Source organism: Dermacentor andersoni, chromosome 11 (assembly GCF_023375885.2).
Source record: "Dermacentor andersoni chromosome 11, qqDerAnde1_hic_scaffold, whole genome shotgun sequence".
NCBI classification, from domain to species: Eukaryota; Metazoa; Arthropoda; class Arachnida; order Ixodida; family Ixodidae; genus Dermacentor; species Dermacentor andersoni.
The window spans coordinates 50,218,555-50,239,982 of NC_092824.1; the positions used below are offsets into that span (position 1 = coordinate 50,218,555).

At 44.9% G+C, this 21,428-nt stretch overlaps 1 protein-coding gene across 2 annotated transcripts in view; it reads left to right on the forward strand.

Annotated features, from left to right (window-relative positions):
• The window catches only part of Rab3 (RAS oncogene family member Rab3), a 98,930-nt gene extending 83,539 nt beyond the window's left edge, over nucleotides 1-15,391 (forward strand). For both annotated transcript variants that reach the window (XM_050167641.3, XM_055064757.1), the window contains exon 4: nucleotides 4,954-15,391. In XM_050167641.3, the coding sequence (XP_050023598.1) occupies nucleotides 4,954-5,275 (322 nt within the window). In that variant the 3' untranslated portion in view covers nucleotides 5,276-15,391. The remainder of the gene's footprint in view (nucleotides 1-4,953) is intronic.
• The last annotated feature ends 6,037 nt before the right edge of the window (nucleotides 15,392-21,428 follow it).

The following is a 21,428-nucleotide window of genomic DNA, read 5'->3' on the forward strand; positions in this document are numbered from 1 at the left end:
GGTTGCCAAAATGGCGGTTGGAGCGTGTTGCCTACTTTAGCCCAGGCGGGTTCGGGGTGCTAAGTTGCGACGTATCATGCGGGAAGTTTTTCACAGCTACTACGTAACAGCGGGGTTCCTTATACATTGGATCCTATGGAAGCTATGCCAGGACCGGATGAAAACGATGTAGCAGCCGGGAAAACGCAGCAGTGAGGAACGTAACAGCGGGGTTCTACTGTATACCCCATAGATTCATTAAAGGCATCACTTTTTTTTTTTCACAATTTTGACGAGGTGCGGCCCTTACATTGGACCGAACCTTTTGGTCAAAATGGTGCCAGCGCAGCCGCCGACTACTGCACACCTTAGATCCCCAAATGCACCATTGCATCAGAGATCAATGCGCAGCCCTCGCCATTTAGTAGGGGCATGCGGAAGTACGTAGCGTGTCAAAGTTTGCCGATGCCTGCATGTCGCATCAAGGCACCGAATGCAATTGCTTCTCTGATGGAAATTTTTTTTTCTCTCTCCAAATTTTGGGCTGCGAAGTTGGCGGTGCAGCCCTTACATGAATTTACAGCACCAACGCTGAGGTTTCAACACAAAACTCAAGAAAGGAAGTTGGCCTTTGTTTTGTCAAGTTGTAATCAACATTGCTGTGCAAGATGATTGGGGAAAAGGACGTTTTTAAAGAATACTGTGCTAGTCTAAACTGATTCACTGTTGCCCCTTAGTGTCCCTTTAGCTTTACAGTGTGTGGTGATTGCAGGTGAAGCGAGCCAATGAAACTTCAGTGGTCACATTCCATCTGGATTCCGCACACTGCCCTGCATTCTGGCTGTGTCTCTGTTAACCTTTCAGTGAGGCTACCCAAAGCAGCTGCCTGATTATGAAGGCATGACAAGCATTCGTAGGACTGCTAAAAATTTCACAGTGTCGTGGTTGAAGCACATTGCACAATTTTTTAGCCATTAGGATAATACTCGGTGTACAAGCTGAGACAAAACGTGACAGTTGCAGAAGACACCAGAGAACCAGGAGAGGGAGCAGAACTTAGTGTTGTGGGAAAGGCAGATAGGTCGGCCTGAGCTAGTATGCTATGGCCTGCTACTGTAAATAGGGCAAGGAGGAAAGGGGACAATAATGAATGACGAAAGATGATAAGGAGAACAGGAAAAAGAGATGCCTTTATACAAGGTGTTTATTTTAGACAATACAGATTTTTTATAAGAAGGCTATAAGCGCAGCGAACGTGGCATTTTTGCAGACTAGTTCCTCGATGAAGCGGACATACCTTGCTGCTAATAATGTGAGCTTCAGAAGACTAAATAAAACAACATTATTAATTAGCTTCTTTTTATTAGTGCCTTAGGGGATGTTGTTTAAATGGTGAATTTGAAGGCAGTCACATTCTAATGCACCATTATATTTAAAAAATATTAAAGGTCGCACCTAATTTGAGATATTTATCATAGAATTTCAGCAGTAAATCCAGGCAATATTGAAACCCAGTGCCGCAGGAACGCGGAAAAGGTGGTGCCTCTGTTATATCAGACTGAAACGCCCAGTGACGACAAGCTCGAGGAAGTTGAAAACCAAACGTCTCGGCCAGTCATAACAGCTACTGATACAGCATGCTTTGCCTGGCAAGCGTGTTTGGCTGTGTGTTGGGTCTTTGCTGTGGCATGCTTTAATTCAAACTTCGCCCCACACTTCATTATGGGGCGTTGCCGTCTGAAGCCCAGAGGGACGCGCTCAGTGTCGGTATTGCCTCGAATTCGGTGATGAATATCTAAAGTTAGGTGTGATTTTGATATTCCCAAGAAATGAGGGTGCATTGAAATGTGACTGCCTTCAAATTCACTATTTAAAGAACTGCTCCCAAGGCACTAATAAAAAATTTTGAGGACGCTTAAGCTTCGACTTTAAGAGTGGAATGCAACAGCGTTCAAAGACCCCTTACTGCTTTTCATGCTTCCTGGCAAGTGCAGCTTACGTAACCGTAACGTTTACCGGGAAACGCTGGCTGCGAACGCTATGCATGAAGCTTTCTGTTAGCAACGCGGCCTCTTGCGTGGTTTGATCCTAAAGGTCGGGGACCAAGCCACAAGCCCCTTCCTACTGGGCAGGCGCGGCACACCACAGGGCGCAGTGTTATGCCCTCTCCTTTTCAGTATCGCCCTAATAGGCCTACCGCCGCTCCTCAATAACATCCCGGGCATCCGGCATGGCCTATATGCCGACGGCATTACCATCTGGTCGTCCACAGGGTCCATTGGGGAAATGGAGAGCCGCTTGCAGGAAGCAGCAGACGTGGTGAGCGACTATGCTAAGTCATCCGGCCTCAGCTGCGCCCCCCCGTAAGTCGGAGCTACTCCTGGTCTTACTGCGAAAGAAGCGCGCATCTGACTCGCCCACTATCAACATACAACTGGAGGGACACACCATCGTTTCATCTCAGAGCGTAATGATATTGGAAATGGTTTTCCAGTCGGATCGTACCAACACAATATTAATTCACAAGCTTAAGAATACAACAGCCAGAGTTACCTACATGATCCGGCGAATAACAACCATGACAAGAGGCATGGGGGAGGCGGACATGCTTCGGCTTGTCCAAGCCTTCGTCGTGTCTCGAATAACTTATGCTATTCCATACGCACTACTCAATGCGACGGAATTCAAGGAAATCAACACAATGATCAGAAAGGCATATAAGCAGGCGATGGGCCTGCCGATCAGTACGTCCTAAGAACGCCTACTATGACTAGGTGTGCACAACACGGTACATTTATTTAGTCAGCGAACAAGGCTGGCGGTTACGGAAGCGGATAGGTTCATCCTCTTACGCCTGGGGCTCTCTGCCCCTCTCAGCCATCCGCCACCTCAGACTGTGAGCCTACCCCATGCCATCCGGAGCAACATCACCGTACGTCCTCTACCTCACAACATGCACCCAGTGCACCACGCACAGCGAAGGGAGGAGGCCCTGGCCATGCACAAGCGGCTTTACCCTCTACAGCCTACACGAATGTGGGGTCTTACCCCTGACACGCAGCCACTACAGCCGCCGTAGTTGTCAACAAAGAACATCGGAGCAGCATTTCGCTCACCTGAAACAATCGCCTCCAAGCCGAGAAAGCGGCCATAGCCCTTGTGCTCTCCCAAACAGAGGTTGAAGTCATAGTGACCGACTCCCAACAGGCATGCCGCAACTTTGCTAGCGGCAGAGTTCATACCACTACGCTCAAGATCATCAATCAAAAGCCGCCAACGAGATCAGTCATGATCATCAGGGCACCAGTTCATCACGGCATTCCTGGCAACGAGGTCGCCAACCACGTGGCTCGAGATTTGACCCACCGAGCTGACGCCGAGGAATCTGAACCCGAGTGCATGCACCCTCTAGTCTCGTACCAAGACATCACACAACACTACAAGCTAACCCGCAGAACATATGCACCCCCACACAAGTCACTACCTAGAGAGCAGGAGCGACTCTTCCGAGCTCTACAGGTTAATACATTCCCCCACCCAACCAGAAATCACCTCATAGCCCCTACACAATTCTCCCTGCAATGCCGCTTCTGCGCAGAGACCGGGTTCCTCAGGCACATAGTAGGGGGTTGCAGAGAGGCACCATTAAATCCTCCGAACCATTACCACACCCATGGGCTTTGGGATAGAGCCTTGGCCAGCACAGACCTCGAGGATCAGCAACGGCTGATTATGGAATGGACGTATTATGGAATGAGGACGCCTCTCCAAAGCTGCGTTTACCTAATAAAAATGTTTATTCTCTCTCTCTCTCACTTGTAATTGTGTTGCCTTTTCAATGTTTCAGTCTGAGAAGAGCTAACATGCACTGTCGATGTTTTTTCCATTACATTTGTTTGTGGGCTGCCGTTCTCAAAATTCCAAGGAATAACTTTGTAAAGAATGAAAGACGAGGTATGAGCGACTTTGGTGGTAAAGTGATTGGGTATGCGTGGTTCAAAGTGTGGTTCGAAATTTTTTTTGCTGAGGTGACGTCCAACACGGAATGCCGATGCGGGACGCCGACGCCGGATTTTCTGCAACACGGGCTCCTTTACGCTATCGCATTAAAAAGTTAATTAATGAAGTGTTATTAATCAGTCTTCTGAAGCACGTTTTTAGCAGCAAAGTATGTTCACCTTGCTTTGGAAGTCCTCTACAAAAGTGCCACACTCATTTACCTATAGCTTTTTTATAAAAAAATCTGTATTGTTTAAGAAAGAAGAACACTGTATACAATAACCACATGATTCAGTGGTCTCCCTAAAGTCTCGAGTCTAGTCCGGTGGTCTTTGTATAGACAAGAACAGCCCTTGTGGCTGTTTTTGCTCCTGTGTGGTCACAAGTTGCGGTTAAAATGGTTCCTTCTAATAGTAGTTGCTTTGCACTGCCTGCCAGAGTAGAAGGCAGCTTGTTCCACTATGGCACATACTAGGGGCACTCGCAAAACGTATTGCAAAAATTCAGGCACATTGCAGTGTTCACAGTTCAAGCTGTCCGCACGGCCGACAAGATGGGCAAACCATTGAGGGAAGGCATTGTCCAGGCGAATCCGGTGAAGCGTGTCTGCTTGGCTCCGCATGATTTTATCTGGGAGGCAAAAATTCCCGTCAAGGAATATTTCTCGTGGGTGCCAGTGCACAAAGTCCAGTCGGGCCCAGTGAGCTACTATGTGATCTCGCATGAGCGAAGTCAGCTAATAGTTTTCCTCAGTTTTCAAGTATGGTATCTTTAATATGGGGGCTTTAGAAACAGAGAACAAGATTGCAGCCACCAGCTTCCATGTGTAGGGTGAGGGTGCACATAATATATTGCCAGGGGGGCGCACGGATATTGCCCAAATCACTAAAGCTTTTCAGTTGCAGTTGTGTTTGTATACAGAGGCCTGTGAATGTTGACAAGTCTACCGCTCTGCTCTCTTGTTGTGTCTCGCAGGGTGACGCAGATCAAGACATACTCGTGGGACAACGCCCAAGTTATCTTGGTAGGCAACAAGTGTGACATGGAAGACGAGAGAGTGGTGAGCGCCGAGCGCGGTCGACAGCTGGCCGACCAACTCGGACTGGAGTTCTTTGAGACGTCGGCCAAAGAAAATGTCAATGTCAAGGCCGTCTTCGAGCGCCTCGTCGACATCATCTGCGACAAGATGTCCGAGAGCCTCGACTCAGACCCCGCGCTCCTGGCGGGCGGCGGCGCCAAGGGCACGCACCTCACCGACAACCCCGCCGCACCTCCGAATGCCTCCTGCCAGTGCTAGAGCTCCTTCCTCCTGTTCCTCCTCGCCCCTGTCCCCTCCGGTCAGCCTCTGCCCATCAAGCCGCTGGTTGAGGCCACGCGGCACTTGGCTTGCTCGCACCAGACTGGTGCTGGGGCTGTGTTCTCGGTCGATCACTTTCAGCGATACCTTCACTTTCGTGCAGTGTAGCATCCAGCCCAGTGCCTAAAAAAACAAATGGTGAATTCTGCGTTTCATTTTGGAGCAGCTTTCTGTTGCATTTACATGTGAGAAAGCTCATTCCCTCTTGTTGATTTAGTGCAGGTTTACTTTCTTTCTTGCAGAATTGAGGGTTTAATCAACTTAACCTAACGGTAAAGCAACAGGACATGACACTAACACAAGGAAGCAGGACTGCATGTGTGAAGTAGTCTAGCTGGCATTTATTGCATTGTTTAGTTTTCTTGTTTCACTGGTAGTGTGAGGACGGGTGAAGTTTACCAGCTAGCCCTCTTCCAAGCCTCATTAAGCCCATTGTTCGGGGCGGTGCATGTAATATGCAAGCTTGCACCAAATCAACAGAATGACCATAATTTCCTAAATTTGGAGCAATTAATTGCTGCTCTGTCACTGTAGCGGAAGGCATTACCCAAGATCACAGTGTTTTTGCCACCTTCTACCTGATGGCAACGAGACGTGACTGTTACGCTGAGAGAAAACATAACCGCGCCTCTAATTTTCACAGTGAGCAAATGCCCTTGTCACACTTAACGCAGGTCCTGTGTGCTTTCGGTCCATGTCTCAAATCTCCTCGCCATGGCACAAGACAGTCTTCAATCAATGAAAGTACTGTCAGCTGTTCGCGGCCTATGGGTGCATTCACACCGGCAATGGACAGAGGTGGCACGACTGACCGAGAATGGCGAGCGACAAGTGACTCAAGGCAGCCGATGTTCACACTGGCAGGTGCAGCCGGCCCTTCGCTACACTGAAAAGGTTGATGTCATTCACGTCTGCTCACTCCGCCTTTGCCACGTAAAATAAGCAGACGTTCTGCTCTTGTATCGCTGATTGGTTCAGTAGGTTTGCAACTGCAGTTGTGTGACTGAATAATCAAGCAGGGAGTGACTGACCAAAAGCAGTCGCTCTTTGATCAAAGCAACCATTGGCAACCAACTTGGTTACACTACCTCTGCGAGTAGCCAGTGTGAATGGGCCCCGTGACATGTAGCTGCTGAAGTTTGTGCAGACCGCCCCAGATATTTTTGTCATGTGAGCTTCTGCTTGTTTGACTAATCAACAGCTGCTGAAAATGGAATGCCCATAACAGACCATTCCAGAACACAATCCTTGAGTACATCTTCTGTTCTGTGTTCCACTGCAGTGCCCTCTGCGTTGGCATTATACCTGCGTGCAAATCAGTACCGCACGGCGAATGGTTGAACACACCTGAGAGGTGTGAGGCCAGCAACATTTTAAATTCTTTCAACGAGAAACTGCACGCAGCTGGCAAAGCAAAGAGCTTGGCACAGAGGGTGCTACTAACTGCTGCACTGTCCAAAGCGAGGGGAGCCGAGTGCCGTACAGCCAGAGTCGTCTGATAACAGCGCAGGCAGATTGGAGGAGCCCTGATCCCTAGTGTCCCCACCCCCCTCAGTACTAAGCGAGCGCTGCTCCCTTGCTGTTGTTGTTGCTGCTGTGACCGCTGCCAGCTTGACTGCCGCTAAGAAGAGCAAAGGCTGCGCCTGGGTGACTGCTGAACTGTGCGGGTGTACACATTACGTCGGGGTAGCCCTGACGGCGGAGGCTAAGCGTCCTGCTTTGATTTCCAAATGCCAATAAGCTGGTGTCGAACAGAGCCGACATTCTCGTCTGTCCACTTCCGGGGATGAAACCCTGTTGCATGATTTCGCGCAGCATTGGACACGTTTGCGACATGTACGAGCAACAGTGTTTCAGCAAAACAGGAAAGGAAAGTGGGCCAGTTTGGTATAGGTTGACCAAATTTAACTGTAGCGCAAAAAGACACGGCAAGTAGAAGGAGGAGACGTGTGTCTTTATTTTTAAAAATAATTATGCTCCTTGTTTTTGTGCTACAGTTAAATATGGCCAACAGCATTCTTGGCATTGTGCTTAAGACAACATGCTCGGCATTCCACCAGATTTGCTATCGCCTGTGGATGCCAGTGTGCCTCATGCTAGTCACACAAGATCTAGAAAAAGTTACTGTACCTCCGAAACTGAAGAAGCGAAAATGTCTCCCCGGGATTAGGTCATTTTTTAACTTTTAACATTTAACGTTTTTGACCCACATTCGTTGCAGAAAAGAAGTGCGTAACCAACAAGGATGGTGAAAATAGAAAAAAAAGATAGGCACAGCACTTGTCCTTGTTTCTATTTTTGACACCCTTGTTGCTTGCATACCATTATTGCAATGAATAATTTTATTTGTCTACCGATCAGGTACTTCTTACACTGTAAGCTACGATGTGGCTTGCAGTGCACTCGCCATGCCAATGAGCTCAGGTCTAGCCTACACATTAACTCTGCTCTCACTCCACTGCAAGCAGTTGTGTTCATCTCATATCAAATGTAATGCTGACCTGCCAAGAAGTGGGCCAAGTGTAACAGGTGCCGGTTAAATTTATTATCTATACACTCCTGCATTGAGTACAGTCTCGTTTGGGGTTTGTTGCTTTTGTGAAGTACAGAATGGGCTCATATCACCACTTTCTAGCTACTTTAGTAAGGAAGGATCTGTTATCATAGTAGGGCTGTTGCACTTCAAAAAATTTTTTTTTCCCGAGGGTGTTTACTGGAGCACGCCTCTCCCAGTATTGTCTGAGGCAGTAGGATTCTAATTGGTGGGCTCACCAGCTGATAACAGAAACTTGACACTTCATTGCTGTGGCCAGGCTTAGGTGCATGAAATATCGATGTGTCCGCACAAGCTTGGAAAAATTTTACCTTGAAATTTAGCAAATAAAATATGCGTTGTTTCCACTTACCTTAAGAGGAAGCTTTAGCTCGAGGGCTCCTATCTAAATACATGTAAAAGGAGAATTCGTTTTTCTCGGCAACCACTGCACCAAATTTGACGAGGTTTGTTGCATTTAAAAGACAAACTTAATATCTAGTGACTGTTGGTTTCGAATTTTTGAGTTAGTTCGTCAATTTTTTATTAAAAATTGGCAAAAATAAAAAATTTTCAAAAAACAAAACTATCAGGTTTACAACTCTGTAACTCAACCACGAAAAATTATAATACAATTCTGTGAATTGCATCTAATAGTACATCTAAAGCGGACAAAATTGATATGTTACACATGAATATAAAAAAATTTAATCATAGGGAAATACAACTTTTGCAAAACCGTTGTAAGCAACGTAACAAATTCACGTAAGATGTAGAATGACATATTGAATTTGTCCGCTTTGAATGATCTAATGGATGCCGTTTACAGAACCGCGATATCAGTTATTTAAGCAGAGCTATGAATTTGTGAACTTCGTGCTTCTATTTTTTTCAAACGGTCAAATATTTGAAAATCGTTTTAAGAAAATTCAAGCCCTAAATCGAAATTCTGCTTCCAACAGTCACTAGAATTTAACTTTCTCTTTCAAATGCAACAAATTTCATCAAAATCGGTCCAGGGGTTATCTCATAAAAACGTTTTTGCGTTTTACATGTATTTGAATAGGCCGCGTCGGAGTTGGGCCCGAGCTAAAGCTTCCTTTTAAGGACCGCATTGAGTTGTACTTTTGAAGCACAAAAAGAAACGTAAACCATGAAGCCAAATCTGCTGTGATATTTCTCTCCTGCAAGTTGCCTTGTGCCTTCACATTTCTTTTTTAATGTCGGTGGGGAATGTTCCTTAATGCAGGCATACGTATTGCGTTGTTGAAACAACTGTCATTTGCTCTTGTTTGTAAATCAGTCAATTCAGGACCCAATTTGAAACACAATATGGCACTGTTTTCTTTTTCATGAAATCAATCCACTCCTTGCTATGAGAACATATTCAATTCCCCATGCTGAAATAGTTTATGTAAGCAGCGCATGCCAGGTCATACGCATCTTTAAAATCTAAACAAGCTGCAGATTTCACTCCTTTAGCCTTCTCCCAACTGCCTTTTATGTTTCATTTCTTCCAGAGAATTTTGTCATGCTAGAGCAACGCTGCACAATCAAAATAGCACGCACTGCCAATTAAGCTTTTGTATTCTCATCACAATGAGATTCAGGGAGAGATATTTTGAGCGCAGGATTTTTTTTCCTTTTCTTCTTTTTTACATTTCTGCTGTGTTCATGAAACTTTTTGCACCCATAGACAATACTGTCTTTCAGGTTATTACTCTTTTTTCCTCTTGTTGACCATAAATGGGGAAAAATTACTCACTATCAAGGTTAAATGTGGAAATGTTCTCTATGCCCAAGCGACTGAGACCATACCTTTATTCTGATAAAATCAAGCGTAAACACAACTTGTTTGTGCTTCAAGTTCTGCCTTTCTAGTCTTGCAAAAATGTGCTCATCTGTGTGGAAAGCAAGGTTTGCAGTCCTTTCGGCCCTTGAATGTGAAATGGGCATTTTCAAGGCCTTGAAAGCCTTTTAAGTTTCACAGAGTGCTCAAGAATGCTTTAATTTTGCTTTTGGTTAAGCTTAGATCACATTTTTATATTATAATTCCTGAGCATTATTTCAGGCCTCTACAGTTTATTGTAATAAAAGTAAAGTGCAAAGGAGCTTATGCAGTTATATTTAGCTGTTCGTTAACGAAACCCATAATGGTAAAAATTACTCAAGAGCATTTTACTCTGACCCGCCACTATGGTGTTGTGGCTACAGTGTTGTGCTGCCAAGCACGAGGTTGCGGCGTCAAATCCCGGCTGCCGCAGCCACATTGTGATGGGGCCGAAATGCAAAAACGCCGGTGTCCCATCCATTGGGGGCACGTTCAAGGTACCCTGGTGGTCAAAATTAATCCGGAGTCCCCCACTACGGCATGCGTCATAATCAAAACGTGGTTTTGGCACGTAAAGCCCCAGAATCCATTCAGAATGTTAGTGACATGCCTCATACTTGAACTGGGGCTTTGGGACGTTAAATCTAGTCAATTACCTATGTCAGCTCTTATAGATGAAGAGCATCTCAGCTGTTCTTGAGCAACAAAATGACTGCATACCTGCCGTAATGACCTTGGGCCATGTTCCCAAGCATCTGTGCATGAAAAATGCTGATGCTTGTTTTACTTGGCATGCTGATGTTTAGAAACTTACAAGTCATCGTGACGTTTCACACATACAGCCGGGGCTTGTTTGAACTTATATTAATTTGGAACGAAGCGGGATTTCGCACATCTTGTATATTGCGTAGAGCCTTCAGCAGTTCAACCAGGCGCAGCAAAGCGCTTGAAAAACAGGAGAAATCTTAATAGTCTGAAGAAGTCAAACGGAGCCCTCTTGTTTTTTTTCTTTCTTGTTAACATCAGGAATAAGCCTGTCTGCCCATTTCCCCCCGTTGTTAAAGTGTTCTAGAAGTGCGTGGGGATCTATTTCACCTGGTTTTTCAGAGGGCTCGATTCAGGTGCAGCAATTTTCTGCTGGCTGTTGAGTGATCTTCTAGTTATATAGGTGCACTGAAAAGCAAACAAAAATTCTTAATCACTGAGAATCTGGCCAGAGGTCAAAAGACAGCAGCAAGAAACAACTCTGCTTTATCCAGATGATAGGTGGTGCACCTGTTCTCCAGACAACATTTTTTTCTAAGTTATGTATTGAAGGAAATTGGTGGCTGATGCCGGTCATTTTCATATCTGGTTTGTAGTTTCTCTACGATGGTGGCAGAAGATGGGACCTGTACTCTAAATCAATAACCTTTGGGAATATCACTTGATTGGCTGATAGCATTGATTGGTTGATTCGGTGGAAGCACATGGTACGGAAGGAATGGCACACTCAGCATTGTTTTTTACATTGCGCAGTTCGTCGAGTGCATTAACACAAAGTCCGTCTCTCATGCGAGACGACATGTTGATCATTGCGCCACGCAGACGTGAGGACGTCCCGAAAAGTGACAGGTCGAAAACACGGCCCCTGCTTGTGCCATTGCAGATGATTCGCCAGAACATTGCTGCAGTGTGAATCGAGCCTCGCAAGGCCTCTGTTTGTGGCTGTTGCTGTGTGGTTGTCTGATTTATGAAAAAGGTGTGTGTTCTCCGTGTACGTCTCCGCTTGTTTACAAACACCCGCCTGCTCATTGCCTTCTTGCAACGGAGCAAAGTGTGGTTGGTCCCTTTATTTGGGCGCCATACGTGTCCCCTGGCGCTGTGGCAGGAGAGACGAAGGCGCCTGTTGACAATGAGTGTGACTTCTGTAAATGCTGGTTGCCCGTGTATAAATGTGTACATATATTCTCTTACGAGCATTGTTCCCCACTGCAATCTGTTTCCCCACTTACCTCCCTGTTCGTCCCCAACTCCCCTGGTGTTGTTAATGAAAAGATGGTGGCGAGAGAGACCAGAAGAGCCCTGCAATAAGAAGCAAACATACATTCCAGAAAAAAAAAAGGGACACCCTTTCTTCTTGTTAGTTTAGGGCAGAGATGTGATAAAGTGTGGAAAAAGAAAAAGATAGTCTCACAATTTATTTATTTTTTTTTACTGTCGCCCTTTTGTTAGTGATTAAGGGGACTTGCATTTGTGAAGGCCGGACCTGTTGATGTATTGTTTTTCTTTCTCAAAGAAAGTGGCAGTTGCGTATAAATGCGTAGGAAGCAACCCCCGTTGGTCCTTCTTGACACCTTTCCTTTCTTTAACCGCATGATGAATGTTTTGTACGATGATTGCAGACTTTCAAGTGTCATGCTAGGTTTTCATGTCTGAAGCCAGCGCTTGTAGGAATTTGATTAGGAAAGCTGGCCATCATATTGTGCTATGTACATACCTGGGGTCATGCTTGAGAGCTGTCACTTTTGGCGCTGGAATACACATCACTGCAGTGAGCAGCATTCATTTCTGCTGTCAAAGAAATGTTTTTCCTGTCTGCCAGCCCCAGCAATCACTGGCGTTACGTGACGTGGAAGTATTGCTGACGCCGAGCATACTACCCAAAATTTCCTCCTTTCTTGTAACAGCTGCTTCCAGAGGTTAAAGCAGAAGACACACGGTACAGTTACACATGAGATCTGATGTGCAACCTGTGGTGCCAATAGGTTCCAGTAAGCAGAAAATCTTTAGGCAACACATGATACATCCCGTACAACAAAAGTGGCACTTCCAAAAGTGATCAGTCTAGAGCTTGACCCCAATTTGAAGCCATGCCAAAGCTGTCTGCTGCTTTGATAACTCCATTGAAATGCAATCTTTCTTTTGTTATGTTAGACATCCTTGCTGGTGTGCTGCAGTGTGTGTTGACTGGAACACTTGGTAAACTTGTTCTGTGCAGTGAATAATTTGAAACCTAGTTGTCCGTAGTACAATTGAAGATGACCGCTATCTGTTGTAATAAGAGTGCTTAAGCGAAACTTGTGAGATGCAAAATGTTATTGCACCGGAGCATGTACAGTGGATACAAGTAAAGCCCAGAAATGAACATTTCATACTGTTCATAATTGGCACTGCAGGCTCTACTGACAGTTCTAGCTGTGATTACAGTGGCAGTCGTTTTCGGTATTGGCTCACAGGTTTTCTTTGCATTGCTAAATGTATGCAAGGTGTGAAACATCGATGGAAAATGGCACTTCTCGATGGTACTCAAAGCAGACGACGCAAGCGTTCATATGCGTTGTCTGCCTATTGTCCTGCCAAAAGTGCAGTTTTCTTTCATTGCCTTTGATATGCACTCAACGATTGAAATTAGCTATTGGGTTATCCAGTCATTTGAGCCAAATCCTTCACTGATTTGGCTCAATACTGCACTGAAGCAACTTCTGGCTATGCATTCTGTGTGGGCTGTCCATCAGTTAATGCTGCACTTTTGTGTAGCGAGTACTGTCTAAGTAATCGCTGTCTAATTTTAGGCATCCCTAAAATTGTGAGCTTCTCATAGTCGTTATGACTTAGATTCGCAGGGATGGGCAGTCAACACACCATGCAGCATGCTGCCACAGTGTCTGCAACATTGGTCAGCTGACACAGCAGTCTCATAAAACTGAACCTAATATAACAGGAATTAGTGTTTATGCATTGACTTGCCATTACAAGCGTCTTATGTTGCCAGCAAGCATGTATTGGTTGCTCTTCACATACTTGCATCTTTTAAAGTAGAAGGAAAAGGGACCCACTCACGAAGCCTGCATTTATAGTATGCTTCTTTATATCTTTTGCATGGTCAGCTCGTTCTGTTTTCTGTAATTAAAACTAATGATGTTCTCTAATTGTTGAAAAATAGGATGTCTGGAATATTTTATGCAAGGAGAGTTTAAAAGAGAGGGAGCCACAACATTGCAAAACAGTTGTGTGGGCACAATTTCAGTGATACATCCCGATTTTTCTCGGTTGTACCCTGTGTGTTATACTGGCATCTTTCACTGCTTTCCTCCTTTATATTTTGTGCGATTACTTTATATTCTGTGTTGTTTGATCAAAGCATTTTTCCCTGTGCGACTTCTGCTGTGAACCTTTCTTCTTCCTCTCCTGAAGGTTTGCATTAATAATTTTTTACCAAAGAAACATTTGCAATGCATTTACGGTACCTTTTATTTTTACTGCATTTTGATTTTTTGCAAGAGAAGTTGGTTGTATGTTAACAATTGGACCTCCAGATCTTTCAGTGGCATTCCAACAGTAGGCTGATAAAAAAAACGGTCTTTTATAACTCGTGATCTCTTCTAGTCGTTGAAAATCCCTCAACAGTGTACCAACTACAGTTTCATCAGTCAGCACTGTGCTAGTCATTTTTGCAAATCCAGTGGAATTTCATTTATAATGACCCTTATGTGGCTTCACATCAAGCACTTCCAGAATGCCAGTATGTTCGTTTAGGGATCCTGATTTGGAGTTCATTTCTCACCTGCAACACCTGATACAATGCTCTAAGCAGTTTGTGCTCGGAGACAAAAAAAAAAAGAAAAAAGAAAAAAAGAGACGGCACTGTCTAGTCCACTTGGCTTTGTGGCCTATGATATATTTCTGGATAACATAAAAGCATGCAAGGAAAATGTGTCTAGTAGTTTGCAATTGCCTACACATTTAAATTTAAAGCGAGGAGACTATATATATTTGTGAATTTATCACTCACACCCACCACAATACTTCTTATTTTCTTCCCTTATCTTAACAAGCGGACAGGTGTAGAAAAGTTTTTGGAGTGACATACTAGCATGAATTGCAATTTTCTATTGTATGCTTAATAGGAAATACAGCCGGCTTGCATTTATTCACACTCCAGAGGGCCATAGACCTTTGTTTGAACTGTTCAAAAGGGTTTGGCACAAAACAGAATTATTGGTTGATACAGGAACCCACAAACAATCTGCAGTAACGAGCAACTGGCCACTGCTTGCTTTTGCGATAGAGAAGGGAAAAATAGAGTCATTGGACAAGTGTATTGAGATATCAGAACTATGAACACATGACCAGGTCAGTGATGCCCACCAGTGTACATGGCAAGTGTGAATATCAAAATGTGCCAACCCTTTAACTATTTACACCTTAGCAACATCCCCTCATAAGCCAGCTGTAGCTGCACTTCTGTGTCCTGGGAAGCAAAAGAGGTTGGTTCGATCAACAACACTTTTTTAGTTGAAAAATTTTTCAAGGTGGCATTGGCGTAGCAGGTGAACCAAAATCTTGAGATTTGTTTGAACTAACATAGCCACCAGAGTTCGAATTATTGCAAGTCTGCTGTATTGGTTTGTCAGGATTGTTGGCTAGAAGACATTACATTTCTTTAAAAGGTTAAGCCATGTGTATCTGCACAACTGTGGTCTGAAACATATGGAACCCGAGTCTTTCCAGTCAGTGCGAGCTCGCAGTAGTGGTTCCTTTGACGATACCATGTCTGGGTTTCATGTGATGTCGTAACCTTCGTGTGAAACGTTAAAAAAAAAAAGGTATGCCTGCAATGATAGGAATGTTGCTGTAACAATGTGAACAACTCTGTGAAAGTACTACAATAGGGGAGTGCAATGTGAAGAAATAAAGAAACAAGACTTAACAGTGTTCACTTCAGCCTGCTTTCAAGGGTGTCACGCATTGCAACAGCAGGTCTGGCCTGGCACCTGCCTGATGCATGCGTGGGGGGGTCCTAGGACGTAGTGATGCAGCGTGTGCCGTGACATTTTCCTATGGGTCTGTAGGGTGAATGATGGTTCAATTTAGTAGAGGTGCTGCGGTTCCTCGAAATCAAGCCTGCAGAAGTGCGCATGGTCCCCGCTGTATTCGAAAAAAACGCCAGCAGCCTGTTGTACATCTGTGCTTATGTGTCTATCTGTGTGTGCGTGCGTGTATATTGTGTGGAGGCTTGAATGCACCAACCACAGTGTGGTTGAAAAGTTTTGGGACGGCCTCGCGCAGGTCCGCTCAGATGTCATGCACTTCGCTTCTGGAGTGCACGCTAGTGTAGTTACTGTTCACAATCTTCCATCTGTTACATCCGTTTCGGCTGCATGTTCTACAGCACAGTGTACAGGGTCGTTGACTCCTGATGGAACTTCGTTAGCCATCACTTCTGCACAACTTCAGTATTTCTGTGACATTGTGGGGAAAAAAAAAGTGGCCAATGTGGCACCTAGGCCTGCCATCTCTTAATAGCACTAAACCTGTAAGCCTCCATCTCAAACTGAAGCTTCTGCATACCCTCGAATATTAATGAAGTGCTCCTCCACGAAGTGGCCGACCTTGTATGCAGAGGCTTGCATTGTTTAAAGAAAGTTTCTGTAATGGCTAGAACATTGTGCCGCAACTCAGATTTTATATTGGTTATCTTTACCCATTATAATCGAATTCAGAAGGATGCTCACGTGGGAAAGCTGCAACTTTCCACTCCCTGGTTGGTCTGGCCTGCAGCAATTCCAAAACCTTTCAACCATGTCCTACTGTTGTGACAAAATTATGTGCAGACAGGAATGCCCAGTTGCTCATGTTCCCTAGGAAATTCCATGAAAACGCAAACCAGCGATCTGAAGTTCTTCATACAACTTGGACGTTTACAGATGTGAGAATTTAGAAACAAGAAGAGTGAACAAACAGAATGCTAGTGCATCATTCAATGATGGTACAGCTATTGACTGTCCACCATTTTGCTTTTGTAGAGCCAAACTGGGATATGTCTTCAGCACTTGTTCCCTGTGCACTTGTAATTTTGTCACGACAGTAGCTTGTCCCTTTGTTCGCTTCTGTTATAAACTGTTGTCTTGTACAGGATGCTTGGCTATGCTAGGCTGTAGTAAATTAAGTTTTGTTAAAGAAAAAGAAAAGAAGCGAGGCAAATTCATGAAAACTGTTACAAAAAAAGAAAAAAGTGAAGTCACTCCTTGCTAGGTCTTCTATGATTTTACATAAGAAAAAACAAACTGTGGAGAACTCTCCAAGCAGCCATTGATGTTGGCATTTTTAACTTTCTGAAGTGTGAATGAAGGAAAGGGAGAGCACCTTCTCCCCCCTCTCTTCCATCATTCTTTTTCTCGCCCATAAAAGAGAATTCTGTTGTGACAAGTTGTAAGATTTTCTTTTTTTCTTAGTTTCCATGCTGTCGAGTAAACAATAAAAGCAAAGAAGAAAAAAGAGATGAAAAAAAAATTCGGTGACCTGGTTCTTATTCTGACCTCGGAGCAGGTGGCATTTCTGAGCTCTGTTTGCCAGGGCCTTCCAGTTAACCCTTTAAGTGTCGTACCAAGTGCTATGCTCGTCTGGCTTCTACTAACACACTCTTGGATGTACTCAAGATCATTTGTGAATGTGAAATATCCATAGACTGGTTGTGCCATCATTCAGAAGCTGGTTCAACTTCAGTTTTATGCGTTTTTTTTTTAACAGATTACGCTGCACAAGTCAGACTGGCACAAAAAGCCAGTGCATTGTTTTGAATTACACAGAAGTTCAAGAACTTTTACAACTGATTCAGATGACTTCAGTGTTAATTACGAGCTGTATTCAGGGGACAGTGAAAGTGACAGGGAGGCCATGTTGCCAGAAGAGCTCTAATTATCTTAATTAGGATTATAATTTGTGTGTCTTAATTGTGCTTACATTTTTAGATTGAGAAATTTCTTAAATGTTCAGCAACATACTGCCAATAAATAGCATTTGGATTTAAAGCTTGGTAATATGTTACTTAGACAGAAATTGAATTTGCTGCTCTTCAGAAAAACATCCGGCGCACAAATGATTAATTATCAATTCCTAGCATAACATGAAGGTCCGGCCAATGTGTGTAATCTCTGAAGATCTCTGAACTTTATGGGACTGCCTCTGGTATGCGAGAGCTGTGGGTGCTGTACATTCCATTCAGTCGCACACAACAGGTATGGTTCATGTTTATTTCTTCAGATAAAAAAATCAAATGGCCTTCGCTTTGGACACGAAGAAGTTGACAAGCAATATGTGTACTTGGATGAAAGAGACAGTGCTTTGTTTGCCCATAGGTAGCAGTGCATATGTATATGCCCATTAGGACGAGGCACTGATTAAAAATGTTCTATTCTATTTTGCTAAGAAATGGCTCAACATTCCAGTAAGGATCATCACAAACTGGTAGACGCAGGCGTTTGGGAAACTTATCTGGCACGCCAATGCATTTCTTTTTTTTTTTTTTTTTGCAGATGTGAATTTGCAGAAAATGGTACTAGTCGTAAGATTTCTGCTAAGCAAACATCACCACTGCTATCCTTTATGTTTGGCAACATCTGCGCTAAAGTTAGTGCTGAAAATGTTAATCAGCTTGTTTTAGGTAATGAAAAAAAATTGAACATTTTCTTGCTGCTAAAATCCACCTAGCTACATAACCCATCTGCAAAAACGAAATGGGCCTAGGTATTGGTGTTCTTTTTCTGCATAAGAAAAGAACACCAGGCAGATGTGTATTCATTGGTGGGGTTAAGTCTGAAGACAGTTGTACATGACAAAAGGGGCCCCTCTTCCTATCTTTAAAGAGTGCTATATTTTGTAAGTTTGAAACAGCTTACTTGCCGAGTGCAGGTGAGTACCTATTGAAAACTCTAGTCCTGCCATGTTGTTCTGCTTTATGAAAAACATTCCCCCCCCCCTCCCCTGTGTTTAATATGCACGATTCCGTCTCCTACATGGCACAGAACTGAAAGGTGAGTGAAAACCAGTGAAAACGTAAAAAAAAAGGGAAAATCAAGCATAAGAACACATTACCCCACATATTTGTAAAATTCATTGAAATGTTTCTGGAAGTGATGTGCAATTATGGCAGTGGCACTTGCAGCAACATCTTTGGAACATGAAGGGAACGTGGATGGTAACCACTTCACCTCTACTCTATAAGGTATAGTGATCTGAACTATTCTAGTGCCGACAGGCAGCTTCAGCAACTACCACACGTTTTGCATGGGAGGCAGAGTGTAGAGCAGCTGTATGATTATGTACAGCACATTACAGCCATTTTCTTGTAGATCCATAATTCCCTAGCACACTCCTACCTTGTTTCAATTTCGCGAAATGCCACAGCAGCTGAACGCTCATTTTACGAGAGAGGGGGAGAAGTCGGCCCGAGTAGTGCGACGCCAGCCTGCTACTGCCCGCTAGAGAAATGACAGAAACAGAGTTGGAGGATGAAGGTGGTATGGCTAAGATGATGATTATAGCTACTGCACCAGTCTACTGTCCTTGTGCAAACTGCGTTGTGCATGTTTCATGGCACATCCACCTTGGCAGGGAGGGGCGCAGGAGGAGAGAGAGGAGACCATCTATGGCATGCACAATTTGCACAGCCATTCTCACCACAGCCAAATTGGGGCCAGATAGCAGGGCGTCAATTTGCCGCATCAGTGCTCCGACTGCCAAGTCCGATGGGGATGTCTCACAACATTTTCATTCTTCTCGTCGATATTCAGAGCTCCAAGACCACGGTGTTAAGCGTGACCACGTATTCGTGTCCGGGCTTGTGCTGTTCACTTTATGCGTCACCTCTGGAACTTCATGCGATGTCATCTTAACCACCTCCTGCTGGACCTGCGTAACTGGAGTGAGAGGGCTCTGGTTTTGGTCTAAAGTTTGCCGAGGTCGCGAACACTTCCTCTTCTTGCACACCGACGCTTCTTCATGCGTCAGACTGCTTTTTTGTTGCAGTATTGTGACCATTTTATGTTTGCTGCTGGTCAACCACAGTAAAAGGGAGCTCATTTAAGCAATCCAGTTAACAGCTAAAGGATGCACAATGCCTCATAAAAAACTAAGAGGGTGTTAAAGAAATTGCACTTTGAATTATATAAGAATTGTTTGTCAGCTAGACAATGCAAATGCTGAGGAACATTCTTTTTTTCCTCTTTTGCAAGACCCATGCCAGTTTTGATTAGATAAGTTATTTTTGTCCACTGATAATCTTTGGCTCTACTGGCAAAGGCACAAGTATGAACTCCAAGAGGCAATGCGGCTGTTCTTGTGCCTCACCTATCATAAGGTGGCATGAGCCATGGTCTTTGCACACATAGGCTGGATCTCATTTTTCGCCACCTGTAATGCAGGTGATCATCACCAGATGCCATGAATGTTACTATCATTGCGGCGATGGAGGGGAGTCTGAAGCAAGGCTACCCTATCTCCTCTTTATATATGTTATATGCAGTGAACCCAGATGAAGCACTTCTTAAACCCCAGCAACTTGGGCGCTATGCTGACCTTGTTTTTGCGGACGACCTTGTGCTACTGGCCGACAGTGAAGCAGAACTGCAGGGGCTGGTCGAGACTTCACCCAACCACTTTAGCACCTTGCCTTCAACTAAAAGAAATCTGCGGTACTTCAGTTCTCTGGAGACCAGGCCAATCCTGGTGTTGTGCTCCCAGGTGGCAAGAAGCTCCTGACATTGGAAGAATGCCAGTATCTTGGCATAACCCTCAGCACCTCAGACAGTATCGCTGCAGAACATGAGGCACATTTGAGGCAATTGACACTACGCAGTATGCGCATACAGTCCCATACTGCGTCAACAGTGCCTGCGGGGCTGTAGCAGCTACCTTGCAGTGTGCGAGCCGTGGAAGACAGTGCATGTGCCTGGTCTGACCTTCGCGTACTTGGTTATATGCCTTTCAGCCCCAGCCCGTGACTGGCTGGAGTACAGGCAGTGAGAGCTGGGCCTCCTAGCCCTAGGGTGCCATTGTCGAGGTTGTCCAAGGTGATGTTAGCTGGTCCTTTCAAGGCTTGCGAGTCTAGGCGCAAAAGTGACTTCGAGTGCTGCCTTTGCAGCATGGACAATAGGTGGGCACGCAGGGTACTCCAGCATGTGTATTTTAAAGGCATCTGGATGCAGTGGAGGGTGTGTGTGCAATTCCCGAGATAAAAATATGACCTCTCAAACTATGCAGAAACCGAAGAAACCAAGCATGAGACCACCAAATGTGATCAGGACCACGTGTGTAAGGCAGAGTGGGAGCTGTAGCAACCGGCCATGGTCAAGAAAAAGACAGTTTTTTTATTATTGCGATAGCAACTATATGGACACTCCAGGCACATTTCTGCCGCCGCTGTTGTCTCAAGGTTTTGTATGAGTGAAAGCCTGTGAGGGTGAGCCAGTGAATGTGGTTCAATCTTGCGTGTGCGAGCAAGGAACATGGCCTCGATGCGTGCCCTCTCCTGTGGCGCATGAGGCAGGGGGGTGAGGTGAGAGAGAGGTGTTCTCCGGCAGCTGCTCCGGTGCCTTGTTCTCCTCGCCCGCCGCTCTGTACAGAGTGGAGACAACTGCAGCGTCTACTACGGCATTGGCCATGCGAATTGCTAACGCAGTAGGAACGCGTTGCCGGCGCTTGTGTGTCTTGAAAGCGATCTGTGACGTGGCTAGAGTGCGTGCCCGTGCAGGCCTCATCTTCAAAGCGATCTGCAATGTTTGCAGAGTGCACGCAGCGCCAGTAGCTTCGCGTTTGCTGTGATTTCGACGTTTCATTTGCGCTGAAGCGAGGCATGCATGAAGGTCAATTTGCTTGCTGCTGCCGCGATTCCTCACTCCAGAATTTTCACAGAGAGTTTCCACACTCATAGAGCGAGATGTGTTCATGTTTATCTGTGCGTGCATGAC